The 19,062-nt window shown below is 40.9% G+C and overlaps 1 protein-coding gene across 16 annotated transcripts in view; it reads left to right on the plus strand.

Annotated features, from left to right (window-relative positions):
- The window catches only part of DYTN (dystrotelin), a 332,586-nt gene extending 330,136 nt beyond the window's left edge, over window positions 1-2,450 (plus strand). For all 16 annotated transcript variants that reach the window (XM_073646371.1, XM_073646361.1, XM_073646365.1 and 13 more), the window contains one exon: window positions 1,206-2,450. In XM_073646371.1, the coding sequence (XP_073502472.1) occupies window positions 1,206-1,309 (104 nt within the window). In that variant the 3' untranslated portion in view covers window positions 1,310-2,450. The remainder of the gene's footprint in view (window positions 1-1,205) is intronic.
- Window positions 2,451-19,062: the final 16,612 nt, after the last annotated feature.

Raw genomic sequence — 19,062 nt, forward strand, 5'->3', positions numbered from 1 at the left:
ATCATACTGTGTTGAGGTCATTGTGGGGATATCATATTTTGGTGTAGAAGGTAGTCTGTAGGAATTTCTATGTACACCCCTAGACCCGCAGTATAAAATAGGACATCCTTATCTCCCATGACAATCATCAGTCAGGGGCACCAATACACATTAGACTGTCGGCCGAATCTGTTGATATCTCCGGGTTTGGCCAACTTTAGCCAAAGGTGTATGGATGCCTTACCTACACACGTGATTAAAATTGTTGCTACCCTTCGTTTAATGAAAGGAAAACCCACAATGGTCACAGAAATAACTTGAATCTGACAAAAGTAATAATAAATTAAAAATCTATGAAAATGAACAAATGAAAGTCAGACATTGCTTTTCAACCCTGATTCCACAGAAATTTTGAAAAAATGAAACTCATGAAATAGGACAGAAATGATGATACTCTTAACTTACTATGTAGTGAAACAGGCAATCTCTGCATGTGTCACATAATCATATCTTATAACTGTACAGACTTAGGTAGCGAGAACCAATTTTGATTTGTTTGTCAACTAAATCTTACAGCACCACTAGTACCCCTCTAATAATAAACTGTTAAAGTTGATAAACTTATAAACACTAATGCTTTCTAAAATATTTTCATATGCTGATATATTTTATTGGAAGATTCAGACACGTTTAGCTAAACATAGTAAAGTTTCTGCTGACAGTGATCAGTAATGTCTCCTAAAGCATACAGTATATTAGCTCGCTGGTTTACACTGTTATGTGGGCACTTTTAAATGCTATTTGTATCCACATTAAATGGCTCTATTTAATGAGCAATGTGGCAGACACTAGTGTACATGCATGTATATAGGAAGCCAAGGCTAGCCCCAATATGTACCTCTGTGCTAGAAATAATAGCTGTTTTTTATCATACAGCTATGTTATCTTATTTTACTGAACCATATTACTTCAAATATATATATATTATTGTTATTTTGGGTGCAATAAGACACTGTTATTAATGGAAGTAATTATAGGTGCATATTTTATTTAGGATTACACATGTAGGGATCTTTTTGCTATATATTGTCTTAAAACATGCATATTGGAGAGAAAAATGATTTAATTTTACATAAAATTGTAAGTTTTTTCATGGTCATTTAGTTTTTAACTAATTTAGAATTAATAAATTTACAATAATCTGTTAATGTAACTTTTTTTTCTAGGACAAATGCCAGATATTAAACAAGAACTGCTGCACATGGCGGGCCAAGTTTCCAGATGCTACACCAATCTTATAAGCAATATTATTGAGCCAACGTTAAAATAACTACTTATGTTTCAGGATTTGTGACTTTTGAAACCTTTGAATTTCTTTTTGTTGATGTCACAGATTAAACAATCCATGTACATGCTTATACTTTACTTTGAGGAGAGAATGATGTATCCATATTTTACAGGAAGAATGTTCAACGTCTGTAAATTCAATCGGATATTTATTAGGATAGTAATAGCACAACTCCCAACCGTCACGGATCCAGCAGGACAATCCCGATTTGGGGGAGCCATCCCACAGTCCCGGGAGGTCAACACTGCGTCCCAACTTTCTCTGTCTCTGTATGATGTCTCGTGTGTGTTACCTAGTTAATTGATCAGTAGTTTCTCCTTTATGAGGCATTTCTCTGCTTTAAACTAATTTTTCTCTTTTCTTTTTTGAAGTTTGGTCTTGACCTGGATTTTAACTCTCAACCTTAAGGCTGTGTGCCCACGATGCGGATTTAATGCGTTTCCGCGGCTGCATTTCCGCCGCTAAAACGCATTAAAAACTCATGTTAAGTTGTCTGGTATGTTTCCCAATGATAATCCGCATGTGCTGTGCACATGCTGCGGAAATTTCCACTGTGGATTATCATTGTGGAAAAATCCGCAGCACTACCATTAATTTTGCAGAATTGCAGCAAAATCGCCGCCATTGACTTGCATTGAACCGCATAAAATCCGCATGCATACAAGTATGCATGCGAATGTTATGCGATTCAATGCGCAGATGGTACCCGGGTCTGGAGAAGAGGAGACTCTCCTCCAGACCCGGGTACCATAGTACCTGTAGATAAAAAAGAATTAAAATAAAAAAATATATATACTTACCTTATGATGGTCCCCTATCTGCTCCCGGCGGCACTGCTGGCTCTTCAGCTGCTCGCAGTGGTGTAAAATGCCCATGCGTTTTTTTTGCCAGGGAGATGCAGAAACGTTCCGCAGCATTTCTGCTTTGTGGGCACTTAGCCTTAGCATTGAAGGCAGCAGCAAAAGCTATGAGGCACAGGCTGTGCTGTCAAGTACAGGAGAATTTTTCTCTCCTTTAATGTGACTGGTATTTTTATTACATGCACATTGTACTTGTACATACACTGTGTTCCAAATTATTATGCAAATAATATTTTCTCAGACTTTCCCAAATTACCTATATGAATTGCAGTCATTGTAATTTTCCAGTCAAATAACTATTAGAGTACAATTGAAAGGTTTTTGTACAAACTGCCTATGATTCATTTTAATAAAGAACAAAAAAATGGTCATTTTAGAAATTATAAGCATTAGCAGGTTATTACAAACTGAAATCAAACAGTTTTCAACTCAAAACTTTATTCTAGGTGATGTTACATTTGCACATAGGACCCCTTGTTCGAAAGGAGCTTCTGAACTCTCTCGTCCATTGAATTTGTCAGGTTTTGGATGGTTTCTGCTTCAATTGTTTTGCATGAGGACAGAATACCTTCCCAGAGCTGTTGCTTAGGAGGGTATTCTATCCTCATGCAAAACAATTGAAGCAGAAACCATCCAAAACCTGACAAATTCAATGGACGAGAGAGTTCAGAAGCTCCTTTCGAACAAGGGGTCCTATGTGCAAATGTAACATCACCTAGAATAAAGTTTTGAGTTGAAAACTGTTTGATTTCAGTTTGTAATAACCTGCTAATGCTTATAATTTCAAAAATGACCATTTTTTTGTTCTTTATTAAAATGAAAAGGTTGAAAACTCTGCTGTGCATAATAATTTGGAACATGCATTTTGAGTGCAGTTTGAGTTTTTTATTTTTTTAAAAATATACTGTTATCATAGGCAGTTTGTACAAAAACCTTTCAATTGTACTCTAATAGTTATTTGACTGGAAAATTACAATAACTGCAATTCATATAGGTAATTTCGGAAAATCTGAGAAAATATTATTTGCATAATAATTTGGAACACAGTGTAAAGCCACATGTATTTCTATATACCTGGATTCTAGGTGTAAAATAAAAGTCCAATATTTTTTCTTCCTATAAAGTACTAAATGATAATGAAAAATAGTCACAATAATGACAATATAATGCACTTACACTTAACAAATCACCAGATCACTGACATATTTGGTATCCCTATAATTATAACAGCCAGTACAATACAGTGAAGGAATTATTTATGCTGATCAGTAAATGGTGGAAAAAATAGTGTGACTGATTTTTTTCTCTCCATTGAACCCATCAAAAATGTAATCATTACGTCTGTAAAAGTCCAATCTATCCAATTATATAAATAATTAACCTAACTCTGCGAACATCGTCTAGACAAAAAAATATCGTAATGCAAAAATTGGGGGTTTATTTCGGTCGCCATGACACCACAAAAAGTTGCAATAAAAAGCGATCAAATCGTCATATACTGAATATCCCAAAATTGTATCAGTAAAATCAAGAGCTTACCATGCAAAAACTAGCCCTCACACAACTCCGCTGATGTAAAAATAAAAATGGTGACATAACCGTAAACATTTTTTTTATGAACTTCTACATTTTTCTACCAAGTAATTAATTAAAAAAAATAAATACATACATATATATATATATATATATATATATATATATATACTGAGTATATATATATACAGTATATATATATATGTACAAGTTTAATGTTGCTGTAATCATATTGCCAGGTCATTATTGCTGCACAATGAATGCTATGAAAATAAAACCCAATTGTTGAGTTGTGTTTTTTTGCACAATTTCACAGCACTTGGAATTATGTTCTCATTTTCAAGTACATTAAATGTTAAATTGAATGATGTCATTCAAAACTAAAACTTGTCCCACAAAAGCCCTCATATGTCTATGTGGACATAGAAAAAGACTTTTGGAAGAAGAATAGGAAAAATGAAAGTGCAAAAATGGAAAATTGCCATCTCAGGAAGAGGTTAAAGGGATCCTGTCAGGTCCCCCATACCCTCCAACCCAGCAATATTCATATATGTGTTACTAAATTCCCTGCCTAACTAGCCCTTTATAATGGTAGTCACTTAAATCCATGTTTAAAAAAATTATTTATAAACTCAGTTTTTCTTATGCTAATTAGGCCTTTGACTAGTCAATGGGGCATTAGTTTCCTCAGACTAACCAGCCCTCTTTGCATGTTATTACACCCCTGTGGGCATGATCAAAAAGGCAGAACATGGCACTTCCATTAAGGTGGTGCACAAATAAGATCCTTTCCCATAAACAATATTTAAAAACTTGGCACTCAAAAGTGATTCACAGCGATGGAGAATTTATTGTGAAAAAATCCAGAAAATGCGAGACATTTCAGTCTGTAACTAGACCTTCATCAGTTTAGAGCTGAATTAGAGAATGAACACATATGCAGCGCTGAGAAAAGCCATGTGGTATCTGCCTCTATGTAGTAGAAGCGCCACCATTTTTTATTAATCATTTTTGAGTGCCAAGTTATTAAATATTACCTGTGGGCCTGATAACAGGGTTTGCAAGAGCCAGCATTATCGCCAGCTCTCTGCAAATCTCACACATGCGCATGGCTTTTTTCAGGCACGTCGGCTCAAGACTGCTCCCATACATCTTCTGCACTCCCGGTCATGCACAGTGTGCCTTTGAAGCCAGGAAGTGTACACGTGGCCTCAGAGGCGCAACGATGGGCCTGTAGAAAGCCGTGCGCATGCACAAGATTTGCAGAGAGCTGGTGATGATGGCGGCTCCTGCAAATCGTGTTATCAAACCCTTAGGGCCTGATAACATGTGGAGAGGGCTGACTAGCCTAGGGGAAACTAACGCCCCATCATTAGTGGGGCAGTGCAGATGAACACTTTTTTCACTGACTGAATCAGCTTTTGAAAAAAATCACAGCATGCACAGTTTTCCTCTGTGAATTGGAAGAGACTCACCCTTTCAAATCTTTCGGTGCGAGAAAACATTCGGATGCCACAGTAATGCATCTGATTTTTACAGATATATTGCAATTCTGTGACATAGGAAACTGTATATGGGCTTGTAAATTATTCATAGCTGCTAGTGTGAAAAAAAAGTATTGCATATGGATGACAAGTGAGAAAAAAAATCTTCCCACTTTTCTAGATGAAACTCTGAATGATGTTTTATATGCTCGTGTGAACCTACTCTTAAGGGTATCTTATGGGAAGCTTGGTTTATCTTTCTCAGAGAAGGGATTTTTGAGATTTTTTTTCTGCTGTTATTCAGGTTATTTATACTGTTATGACTGATTGGTTGCAGTTTAAGGGTAGTTTCACAAAGTGTATTTTTGTTGTGGCAAAGTCTGCTGCGTATTTGCACTGGAATCCGCCACAGGAACCAACGACTGATCTTCTTCATATTTCTGTTGTAGTTTTGTAATTTAAGCTGCTTTGGATCCATACGTGTAATAGCCTCATTCATTTGGGAAAATCCACATGTGGTGACCCAGTGCAAATTTCAAGTAAAATCTTTACAGAAATCCTCCCTTCCTTAAAACATAAATTAACTGTGGTTGATCACATCTTTGGGAAACTGAGTTCAGTTTCCCTAGCCATGCGCAGGCGTGATTACTGCCACAACTGTTCTCAATCAATAAATCACTTAAATAGGACCTGTCTGACAAAGTGAAGTAGACCAAAATATCCTCAAAAGCTAGACATCATGCTGCAATCCAAAGAAATTCAGGAACAAATGAAAAAGTAATTGAGATCTATCAGTCTGGAAAAGGTTATAAAGCCATTTCTAAAGCTGGGACTCCAGCGAACTACAGTGAGAGCCATTATCCACAAATGGCGAAAACAAGGGTCAGTGGTGAACCTTCCCAGGGGTGGCTGGCCGATCAAAATTACCCCAAGAGCGAAGTGACGACTCATCCAAGAAGTCACAAAAGAACCCACAACAAATAACTGCAGGCCTCACTTGCCTCAGTTAAGGTCAGTGTTAATGACTCCACCATAAGAAAGAAATTGGGCAAAAATGGCATGCATGGCAGAGTTCCAAGACGAAAACCATGGCTGAGCAAAAAGACCATCAAGGCTCATCTCAGTTTTGACAGAAAACATCTTGATGATCGCCAAGACTTTTGGGAGAATACTCTGTGGACTGAGGAGACAAAAGTTGAACTTTTTGGAAGGTTTATGTCCCATTACATCTGGCGTAGAAGTAACACAGGATTTCAGAAAAGGTACATCATACCAGCGGTAAAATGTGGTGGTAGTGCGATGGTCTGGGGCTGTTTTGCTGCTTCAGGACCTGCAAGACTTATGGTGGTAAATGGAACCATGAATTCTGCTGTCTACCAAAAAGTCCTGAAGGAGAATGTCCAGCCATCTATTCATGAAGTGCACTTGGGTTATGCAGCAGGACAATGATCCAAAACATGCCAGCAAGTCCACCTCTGAATGACTTAAGAAAAACAAAATTAAGCCTAGTCAAAATACTGACCATTATCCGATTGAGATGCTGTGGCATGACCTTAAAAAGGCAGTTCATGCTCGGAAATCCTCCAGTGTGGCTGAATTACAACAATTTTGCAAAGATGAGTGGGTCAAAATTCCTCCAGAGCATTGTAAAAGACTCATCATTACCAGTTATCGCAAACGCTTGATTGCAGTTGTTGCTGCTAAGGACGGCCCAACCAGTTATTAGCTTTAGAGGACAATCACTTTTCACACAGGGCCCTATAGGTTAGGGTTTCTTTTTCCCTTAAAGAAGTTGTCCACAATTTTTACATTGATGCCCTATCCTTAGGATAGGGCATCAATGTATGATCGGCCGGGGTCACGCAGCTGTCATCAGCGGCGGCGGCTGCCGGCCTGAAGGGCTCACCTGCGGGGCTCCGCCGTCAAGTGGTAGTGGCCGCCACGGTGTACTGCAGATCCGCGGCCACCGCCGGCATTGATAACAGCTGATGGGCGGGGGTGCCGCGTGCGGGACCCCGCCTAATCATACATTGATGCCCTATCCTATGGATAGGGCATCAATGTAAAAGTAGTGGATAACCCCTTTACTAATAAAGACGTTCATTTAAAAACTACATTATATGTTTATTAGTGTTATCTTTGTCTAATATTTAAATTTGTTTTGTGATCTGAAACATTTAAGTGTGACAAACATGAAAAAGAATAAGAAATCAGGAAGGGGGCAAACACTTTCTCACACCACGGTATATTCAAAAATCCTTGTGGAAAAAATTGCGAACATACCCCAACATACTAGTCATGTGTATGTGATATGCCTTTATATGTTTCTTCCTTTTTTTATTGCTTATTTCATTCTTATGCTATGATATTGTCCTGTTCCTTTGAATGAATCTAATAAACTTGAATTAAACAAATTGAAGTTCTTGGAATTTTCAGAAACAATATTACAGTAATTTTACTTTTCTCTGAGGTCATTCCAGTTAAAAGAAACAATGCATGCACAAATAAGGAGTCAACCAAAGTTTAACTTGGTTGAACAAGAGAAGCGGTGTAATAAAGAGCTGTGTCCCTCTTGAATGCTAAGCAGGATTTAACAGAAGTGGATTGCTTCGCATATTGTGGGATTTATAAACGACCAAGCTTGGCATTCTCAGCCTCTTTACGCACTTTACGCTTTAGTCTTTTGCACCTGCATATATTGTATTTTCAGTCACATAGTCTTTGTCATTAATTAGCAATATGTTGCCTTGTCTTTTATCTTTTGTTTTTATAAAGTGTAAGTATACATTTCTTTGCAGCTTCATATGTATATATATATATATATACAGTACAGACCAAAAGTTTGGACACACTTTCTCATTTAAAGATTTTTCTGTATTTTCATGACTATGAAAATTGTACATTCACACTGAAGGCATCAAAACTATGAATTAACACATGTGGAATTATATACTTAACAAAAAAGTGTGAAACAGCTGAAAATATGTCTCATATTCTGGGTTCTTCAAAGTAGCCACCTTTTGCTTTGAGGACTGCTTTGCACACTCTTGGCATTCTCTTGATGAGCTTCAAGAGGTAGTCACCGGAAATGGTCTTCCAACAATCTTGAAGGAGTTCCCATAGATGCTTAGCACTTGTTGGCCCTTTTGCCTTCACTCTGCGGTCCAGCTCATCCCAAACCACACTTTTTTGTTAAGTATATAATTCCACATGTGTTAATTCATAGTTTTGATGCCTTCAGTGTGAAGAAAAATCTTTAAATGAGAAGGTGTGTCCAAACTTTTGGTCTGTACTGTATATATATATATATATATATATATATATATATATATATACATATATATTCTTTTCAATTATTCATTAAATGTGTTCCAGATGTAAAATCATAATTTTTTGTTGCTAAGATAAGCAGCAGGATCACCAGGATAACCCTGCTTTCTGTAAGAGGTAAGAACAAAGTAAGATTATTTTAGCATCAAAAAGTATATTTCCATAAAGTATGAGAGTATTGTGCTTTTGAGAAAAAAAAAAGACAAATTGTGGGATAACCTCTTTAACGAAACATAATTTTAAAGGGATTTTCCACTACAGCAGGGTTCCCCAACTCTGGTCCTCAAGAGCCCCCAAAAGGTCATGTTTTCAGGATTTCCTTAGTATTGCCCAGGTGATAATTGCATCACCTAGACAGGCAAGAATTCCATCACCTGTGTAATACTAAGGAAATCTTGAAAACATGATGTTTTGGGGGCTCTTGAGGGCTGGAGTTGGGGAAACACTGGCGTAGAGTAAATAAAAAAAAAACGCAACTCTAACTTCTTGAACTGGCATCTTTCCCGTGACATATTAGAAAGATGCTTATCTTCAGCATCTAGCATTCATGGAGAAGGATTGTAAAGTAATGATGCATAGCCAAATAGGAGGGGAAAATAAGATATCAGTGACTGAAAGCTATTTACCCAGTAGTTGATCCTGCAGAGTTCATACCAGCAAAAGCAAAACTACTACCTTCTAGTTTTATGAAGAAAGAGAAAATTTCAAGAGGTATTCTGGTTATCGCAATTAAAGTTATTTTGATTAGTAAATGGAGGAAAAGACTGGTATCTACTTTTTATTTTCACAAAAATTCCACCTATTAAAATGCACTTGCTTCTAACTGGACAATAATGGGATACAAAGTTGAAATTTCTATTTGTTTCTAAACACAATCCCAGGTTTAGTGAGAAAATTACACAGAAATTACTTGGATAGCTTATTGGGTGAAACTTGTGCAGTCCTAAAATTAGTAGATGATACAAATTTGTAATTTGTTGATCACCACTAAAATATATTTAACCCCAGCGATTAAGTGGTTCACTATCATTACCAATGCTCCCTCTTGCTCAGGGAAGGATGGTACTTTGATACATACATTGTGTGGTGGCAATGACCTACCATGAAGGTATGCATAAAGACTAGTGATGAGCGAGTACTAATATGCTCGGGCGCTCGTTGCTCGGGTCGAGCAAATTGGAATGCTCGGGTGCTCGACCCGAGCAACGAGCCTAATGTAAGTCTATGGGAAACTCAAGCATTTTTCAGGCGCCCCCCTCCTGAGGTCTGCAGAGGGCCTAAAAATTGCCCAAATCGATGGGAACAGTGCTCAAATGACATGGGAATAGCATGGAGAAGACCCCTGGAAGCATTTCTGACTCCCAGGTCAATGCTGTCAACAATGTTGCCAGAGGTATTAAGCCACTTTTACGGACTCGCAATGAAACAGACAAAAACGAAACCAAAATGGATTTTCCTGGGAAATATGTTAAAGAACATCCTTTCCAGGGTAATGACTTGTATATAAGGCAAAATAAATATACAAAAACAAAAATGCTCCTCCACACCTTGGGCTATGTTCACACGTAGTGTTTTTGATGCGTTTTTCAAAAAAAAGGGAGCATGGACCGCACCTCCAAAAATCATACATTTGATCTAATGCCTCTTCGGCAAAAATATATATAACTGAACATGAGGTTCTTAGTTTAACATTCTGATCAGACTGTATGAAGCCCACTGCCACGTCACGGCAAACCTCGTAGTGGGTCATAACATTTCCTGCCTGAACGGGAGCGGAGCCGTGCGCCAATCGGCGCCACAGCGACAATGCACCAGCAGGGCGGGCGGCCTGGTGCCTCACAGCACCCATACTGCAAGACCGAGTCCCCATGACTCCAGGCCACGCCGCCCCACAAGCACAAAACCACAGCAACAATGGCCAACACACTGCACCAACACCACAGGAAAGGAGCATTGTGACTCACCTTCCTCAAGCTCGAAGAAGCTGGAATTGTGTATGCAGTGACCTCAAGGGCTGCCAAAAATTTGGACGCAACCCAATACCCCTTTGAAGAGACATAGAGGAGGAGCTTCTCAGTAAAAAAAATGTTCCCATTATAAAGGAGCGGCTCTCCTATAGTGGTAATGCCCGTGCTATGACTGCAAGGGCTGTCAAAATTTAGGAAAAACCCCACTAACAATTTAAAGACACATAGAGCAGGGCCACAGTAATGAGTACGACATGTTCCCATTAGAAAGGAAAGGGTCTGCTATACAGTTATAGGGTATACAGTGAGTCCAACGGCTGCCAAAATTTAGGACAACCTCACTAAAAATTTAAAGACACATAGAGCTGGGCCACAGTAACGACATGTTCCCATTAGAAAGGAGAGGGTCTACTATACAGTTATAGGAAAAAACAAAATAGGTACCACAGAGCAGTCCGCATTATAGAAAACATTTCAGACCATATTGAGCGGGCAAAGGATAGTCAGTATAAGGTTATCGTAGATTAACATCTGAAGAAAAAAAGAGAAAAAGAACATACGACATAGGACCCAAGTAATGAAAAAATACAAAATGTTTATTAAAGATAATACATTAAAATACATGGAGCTTTTAGGCACAGAGTGCCATGTGTACAATAGACAAAAGGACCCCACCAAAAACCCTCACAACAGTGGAAACGTAGTATAGGCCAGCAGGTAAGGATATAGATTCTTTAAGACACTGATCTCCGAGCCAGTATGAAGAAAACAAAGTATCATAGAAGGTAGACAGGGCTATTGCAATAATAGGCTAGGCAAATATAGAGATGTGCCTGAATACTAGAAATAGACCGCATGGCAAAAAGTTCAGGAGGTGATGACTTAATAAAATGTAGTCATAGTCATAACATACCAGAGGGGAAGGGGGATCCACCCCTACGCATGTTTCGGACGCAGCCTTCTTCAGGGGGAATAAGGTGTAACACATATGGTGCCTCTTTATAAGAAACCAGGAATATGAGAGGGCCGCACGCAGCTGTTGGAGGTTAGCACTGAGGACCTGGGTGACGCTTACCGCGCCACGGTGGGCGGGGCGAACCGCGGCGTCGGCATCATGTGACGACCACATGACGGTCAGCTGACCATCACACAGGTCCTCACAGAGAGATGCCGAGAGCCGCGGGACGCACGACCGGCGTGCAGTGGAAGCGTACATGGTCGTCAGGGCAACTAATGGTACCAATAGATAGATAAGGATTTTTTGCATAGTAGATCAGGAAGCTGCGGGGAACAGCTGTGATGGGAGAAAAGACCAGGGACAAAATATATATACATGGTAGTAGAAGGAGGGAAAGAGAAAAGCGCTGCATAATAGCAAAAGGAAATATGATAGAAAAAATATATATTAGCATTAATGACAAAAATGCATATAAGGTTGGGTCAATATGAATATCACTACAATAGCAAATAGTTGTCGTGGAGTCCTCATAAGTATAGAGGTCCGAGGCAATAGGCCCAGATTTGGTTTATAATGCAATATTAGTATAGTATAATAGACCCAAATAATACATTGTAGAAAAATCCCCAAAGTCAAAGTAACAATCACAGCGGTTAACTATATATAGATGGAAAAAGCAGTAGAAGTAGATGAATCTTCACAAACTGGTTCACATAAATCTTCAAACAGAAGGTAGAAAACGATGCAATGTAGGATATCCTCAAATGATGGAACAAGGATGAGGACCAAACTGTGTTGACCATAACAAGATGAATGCTAGAAGGAAATGTGGGAACAAATCTAGAAATTAAAAACAAGTTAAAAACATAGAATGGCACACATGAGGTAAGGGAAGGGCGATCACAAGAAAGGGACGAAGCTAAGACACTCATTAAGACCTTTTGGATGGACTGTATCTAAAAGCCAAATCCAGCGAGCCTCCAATTGTGCAAGCCGTTGGCTTGTATTTCCCCCACGTTGGGTATTAGTAAGTTGGTCAATGCCTCGCACGAGTAGAACCGTGCTATCACAGTTATGAAAAAGTTTAAAGTGGCGGGGAATGGTCCTGAGCGTGGAAGCATCCCCGTGGCAAGCGGCAGCCTGAATACCAAGGACATGCTCACGGACTCTAAGCTTTAGTTGTCTAGAGGTAAGGCCCACATATATAAGTCCGCATGGGCAGGTAGCAAAGTAAATAACATGTCTCGAAAGACAGTTGATGGCCTTATTTATAGAATATGTTTTAGACCGTGAAGAATTGAAAAATTGCGTCGCATGTTCAATATTGGGACAGGCAATGCAGTGGCCACAGGGCCTACTTCCCGGCGCAGGACCAACCCCGTCAATAATGCCACTAGTATGTGTCGGTTGGTAATGGCTGTGAATAAGATGGTCGCGTAAATTCCTAGATGTCCTAACTGTGATACTCGGGCTAGGGGGTATAAATTTGGCAATAACGGGATCAGTTAGGAGGATCGGCCAGGCCTTAGCAAGGCAGTTGCGCATCCGTGAGAACTGGGCATGGTAGTGATAAATCTAACTTTGTTGTTTTTAATGATCACAGTTTTTTGTTTATATAATAAATCAGAGCGTTTAGAATGAAGAGCCCGGTTAAAGGCCTTTTTTTACTGTTCTCCTACTATAGCTTCTCTCGTAGAACCGAGATTTAAGTTCCTCAGATTGTTTGAGGAACTCTTGGTCATCTGAACAGATTCTACGTAGTCGGAGAAATTGTCCGACCGGGACTGACTGGACCATGTACTTAGGATGTGCTGACGAAGCATGCAGTAGAGAGTTGCTAGCAGTAGGTTTCCTAAAGATACTGATCTGAAGAAAATCATATTTGTCCCTATGGATGGTTACATCTAGAAACGTAAGCTTATTTTTGTCATATTGGTAGGTAATATTAATATTGATGTCATTAAGGTTGAGAGACTGCATAAATAGCTGAAGTTCATCCTCGGGGCCCTGCCAGATGAAAAGGATGTCATCAATGTACCGCATACAAAGGGGGATGTGGCCCATTGATGACGGCCCATCGTGCAGGGCGAGATCGCGCTCCCATAGCCCCAGGAAAAGATTAGCATACGCCGGGGAAAAAGAAGCCCCCATGGCGGTTCCCTGGAGCAGGAGATAGTATGAGCCTTTGAATGAAAAGAAGTTGTGCATGAGGGAGAATTCTAAGAGTTCCACAATGAATGATACTAGATCCACAGACAAATTGGAATAGGAAAGGAAAAATCGTGTAGCTCTAATGCCATCAGAGTGCCTAATACTGGTGTATAGCGACTCAATGTCGCCAGCCACCATAAACATGTCATCACTAGAGATGAGCGTTGTTCTACTCGAACTGTTCGCCAATCTCAAATTCGAGCTGTTTTGGGCGGTGTTCGAGCCGGTCGGCGAACACGAACAATTTGAGAAAAATTCGGCTGTTCGAGGTTATGTTCGATAACTGTTCGTGCACCAAAATCATAACTGGATTTTTTCTCAGTAATGATGAAAATTAATGTTAATACGCAGTTTGAGTGTACAGCGGGGCGGGGGGAGGGGCAGGGGATGGATCTCTGCAGGAACAATGAAGATCTCCATTTTTTTTTCTCTTTCCCGCATTTGCAGTGGGGAGGTGCAATCTGTCAGCCTATCAGCAGCGCACACACGGAGCGAAGTGCTTTTTTTCACACAAGCAAGGGCATGTGTGATTGGCAGTGTATGTCACATGTCCTTGCCCTATAAGACCAAGCCATTTTCCCCGTCGCCACCATTTTCTCACTGCTGCAGCTGCGTGTTAGACGGCACCGCTGTTGCTGTGTGTGCTATACCTTGTTAATTTCAAGCCAATTTTCGCACAAATATACAGATAGCTTGGGAGTAGGGAATAGTTGTGATTGCAGTCCTTTTAAGGACTAGGTTACAGCATTTCCTACGACTTTTATCAGGGAGGTCTGTGCTCTTAAATAGATAGGTTGTGGGAGTAAAGACTAATTGTAATTGGAGTCCTTTTCAGGACTAGGTTACATGAGTTCCTATCAGTTTTTGCCAGGCAGGTCTGTGCCAGTGCTGTGCAAGTTTTTTTCACAGCATTTGGCTGAATCTAGCAAAGCTAATCCTTTTTGGCCTATTGCAGAGTGTGTTAGTCAGTGGAGTAGCCTATCTGTGTTGCAAGATATACCACCTGTGTATAGAATACCAATTTTTTTACTGCACCTAGTGAAGTAAAATCTTTTGGGCATAGCATCATTCTATTAGTCCATCTATACTGACCTCCATCAGGTTGCAAACTGAATATAATTCTTTTCTGCATCTAGCTCTGAAAAAATATTTGGGCTTCTAGCAGTGTGTGGGACTTGGTCTATTAGTCCATCTATACTGACCTCCATCAGGTTGCAAATTAAAAATAATTTTTTTCTTCATTTAGCTCTGAAAAAATATTTGGGCTTCTAGCAGTGTGTGGGACTTGTTCTATTAGTCCTTCTATACTGACCTCCAGCAGGTTGCAAATTGAATATAATTTTTTTCTGCATCTAGCTCTGAAAAAATATTTGGGCTTCTAGCGGTGTGTGGGACTTGGTCTATTAGTCCATCTATACTGACCTCCATCAGGTTGCAAATTAAAAATAATTTTTTTCTGCATCTAGCTCTGAAAAAATATTTGGGCTTCTAGCAGTGTGTGGGACTTGGTCTATTAGTCCATCTATACTGACCTCCATCAGGTTGCAAATTAAAAATAATTTTTTTCTTCATTTATCTCTGAAAAAATATTTGGGCTTCTAGCAGCGTGTGGGACTTGTTCTATTAGTCCATCTATACTGACCTCCATCAGGTTGCAAATTAAAAATAATTTTTTTCTGCATCTAACTCTGAAAAAATATTTGGGCTTCTAGCAGTGTGTGGGACTTGGTCTATTAGTCCATCTATACTGACCTCCATCAGGTTGCAAATTAAAAATAATTTTTTTCTGCATCTAGCTCTGAAAAAATATTTGGGCTTCTAGCAGTGTGTGGGACTTGGTCTATTAGTCCATCTATACTGACCTCCATCAGGTTGCAAATTGAATAAAAAAATTTTCTGCATCTAGCTCTGAAAAAATATTTGGGCTTCTAGCGGTGTGTGGGACTTGGTCTATTAGTCCATCTATACTGACCTCCATCAGGTTGCAAATTAAAAATAATTTTTTTCTTCATTTAGCTCTGAAAAAATATTTGGGCTTCTAGCAGTGTGTGGGACTTGTTCTATTAGTCCTTCTATACTGACCTCCAGCAGGTTGCAAATTGAATATAATTTTTTTCTGCATCTAGCTCTGAAAAAATATTTGGGCTTCTAGCGGTTTGTGGGACTTGGTCTATTAGTCCATCTATACTGACCTCCATCAGGTTGCAAATTAAAAATAATTTTTTTCTGCATCTAGCTCTGAAAAAATATTTGGGCTTCTAGCAGTGTGTGGGACTTGGTCTATTAGTCCATCTATACTGACCTCCATCAGGTTGCAAATTAAAAATAATTTTTTTCTTCATTTATCTCTGAAAAAATATTTGGGCTTCTAGCAGCGTGTGGGACTTGTTCTATTAGTCCATCTATACTGACCTCCATCAGGTTGCAAATTAAAAATAATTTTTTTCTGCATCTAGCTCTGAAAAAATATTTGGGCTTCTAGCAGTGTGTGGGACTTGGTCTATTAGTCCATCTATACTGACCTCCATCAGGTTGCAAATTAAAAATAATTTTTTTCTTCATTTATCTCTGAAAAAATATTTGGGCTTCTAGCAGCGTGTGGGACTTGTTCTATTAGTCCATCTATACTGACCTTCATCAGGTTGCAAATTAAAAATAATTTTTTTCTGCATCTAACCCAGCCAATAGTTTTGGCCTAATACCACAGTTTGGCCACTCAGCTCTGCTCGGTTACCATCCATTGTTTTTTTGTGCAAACAACTCCAGAGTTGTGAATTAGTTAACCACCAAAATGAGTGGAAAAAGGCCTGCTGCTGGTGGAAAGGGGAATAGGCGTGTTGGGAAGGGGAAAAAAGGTTGTGTCCGTGGGGTAGGTGCAGAAGAAAGACCATCTTCCAGCCAAACTAAAATGTCTACTTCTTTTAGCGGACAATGTGATAAGATCCCTTTCTTACGGCCACGCCAATCGCTACAAATTCCAGATGAGGCACAAAAACAGCAGGTGCTTCAACGGATATCAAGTGCTCCTTTAAGTGGGCTCTCCTCCACATCAACTTCAACATCACAAATACTCCAGTCCTCAAAGGTGTCACCCAAATCGCACTTGCTTCCTCACAGCTCCCAAATCTCCAGCTGCCCGTCTGAGTATGAGGTAGAACAGATGGTTGAGTCTGCAGAGCTGTTTACTCATACTATAGCCTGGGAATCAGAGGTCGACTCCAGCGCTTCTGTGAATCCAGACGAGGAAATGATCTGCACTGATGCCCAGAATTTTTATGAGTCGGATCCAGGACCAGACGCAGAAGGTTCTGACCATAATGTAGACCCTCATTCCCAAACTGTAACTCCTGTTGGTGGAGACAATGAGGAAGACGATGATAAGACTCAAATACCTGATTGGAGCGACAACTTTAGTTTTTTGTCAGGGCAGGAACAGGTTGGCTCTGAGGACGACGGGTGTGATAACGCACAGGGTGATGATGATGAGGTCGGAGATCCCACTTACTGTCAACCCACAGTCAGCCAAGAGATGAGGTCAGCAGAGGAGGTGGAGGAAGATGCTAGTGACGACGAGGTCAGGTTGCGCCTTCCTGGACAGAGACGTAGTACTGGAAGCACGTCAACAACTGCATCCTCAAACACAACTCTGCCTCTCACCACAAGTCGTGGTGGCTCTTCAGGTCGCATGGGTGCTAAGCCTTGCATAGCCTGGGCATTTTTTCAGATCGATAAAGATGACCCAACTCGTGTTATCTGTAACATTTGTCAGCAAAAGCTAAGTAGAGGCCAAAAAATACATAGTTTGAGTACTTCATGCATGAACCGGCACATGGACATGAAGCATAAGTTGCAGTGGGAAGCTCAGTGTGCTACAATGCGGTCTAGCCGGCCGGGCCAACCACCGTCTGCCATATCTTGTGCATCCGCGGCCTCTTCATCCTCTGTGACTGGGGGGACAGCAGTCACACCTGTTTTGGGGCGCAGACCTGCCACCTCTTTACCCGCAACAGCCAGCGTGATTGGCAGGTCATCATTTTCTTTGGAGGTGGTAACACTGACGCGCCCCTGGGCCTGTGTCGCGCTGCGTTGCGCACGCGGGAGCTTACCCGGAGCCGGATCTCTTGAGGGTTGTAGTCTCGTGGCGGTGACCCGGTCCGTGCCCAGGGAGTCAAACTGAGCGGCGATGTAACAGCGGTAGATGCAGGACGACTACGCCACCCGTTGAATGCAGCTATGGAGCTGCCGCTGCAGGACAGTCCGCTGAGGCCGGTGGATGGATGGTGCAGCGTAGATGGTATAACCCCCAATGGGAGGGGTATGGCCTCAGGGCAGCAGATGTGGATGATGGGGGTAGCAGGAACCACTCAGAGACGGTGCGGTGTAATTCAGGGTCTTTACTGGTAACAACGATAGACCCTCCCGGAGTACTTGCTAGTGAACGGGGCCTGGTCAGTCCTTGAGCAGATGGGATCTCCCCTGGCCAGGCGGAGTTGTAGGCCTCCCAAACTGACTGTACTCTTCTGGCTACCTTGCTAGAAGCGGATATAAGTAGCCCACGTCCCTGAGTGTACCGTGTGGTGCTCACCCGTATGGCCGGTGACTCGGGGCCTTCTAATGGCTTCCGCTCCACGATGGCGGTGCTGGTCCCACGCGTGTGACCGTGCCTTCGGGTTTCTGGGCCTGAGGACCTGAAATCCCCTGCCGGTCGGCTTCTGCTGCTGGGCAAGAGTTAGTCCCCACAGCCTCGGACGCCGGGTCTGGTAAGAAAGCTTCTCAGTCAGGGCGAGCTCTGCAGCTGCCAGCCCCTGACTTGTAGTAGTATTGCTCCCACTGAGCTTCTGCTGTTTCTTCCTGTGACTGTTTCTTGTCTCTACTCCCCTTGACTGCTAACCCTGCTTCAGCCCCGGGTTTATATAGGGGAAGTTCTTCCCCTCCCAAGACTGGGCAGGAGGTGTGGCATGCACAGGATCCCTGACCAAAGGACCTCCCACCTGCTCTCAGACATAATATCTCTATCACTGTGGCAACCAGACCCCTGGGGTGTCACATTCCCCCCTAGTGAAATTTAGTACTCCGGGACTAAACATATTTTAGAAAAACATAACAAGATATAACAATAACAATACAATAAAGAAACACATAAAGGTGGTCACGGCATGTCCGTAACCGGGTGCAGTCTTTGAAGAAAGCAAGGTGTCCATTTCACCAAAACAGGGAGACGTAACCAGGTAGGGGTCTGTCCTACCCCGAGTCCTTAACAGTCTCTAGTCCATCCTGGGTTACGCTCCAACTATGTACAAGGATTCCCGGTAAATCCACCAAGGATTCCTAAAAATAACTGGAAACACAAAATTATACACAAGCAACAATACACAGATAAACATAAATAAAA

Source organism: Phyllobates terribilis, unplaced genomic scaffold, assembly GCF_046119375.1.
Source record: "Phyllobates terribilis strain yellow unplaced genomic scaffold, ASM4611937v1 Scaffold_9__5_contigs__length_417890890, whole genome shotgun sequence".
Classification (NCBI taxonomy): domain Eukaryota; kingdom Metazoa; phylum Chordata; class Amphibia; order Anura; family Dendrobatidae; genus Phyllobates; species Phyllobates terribilis.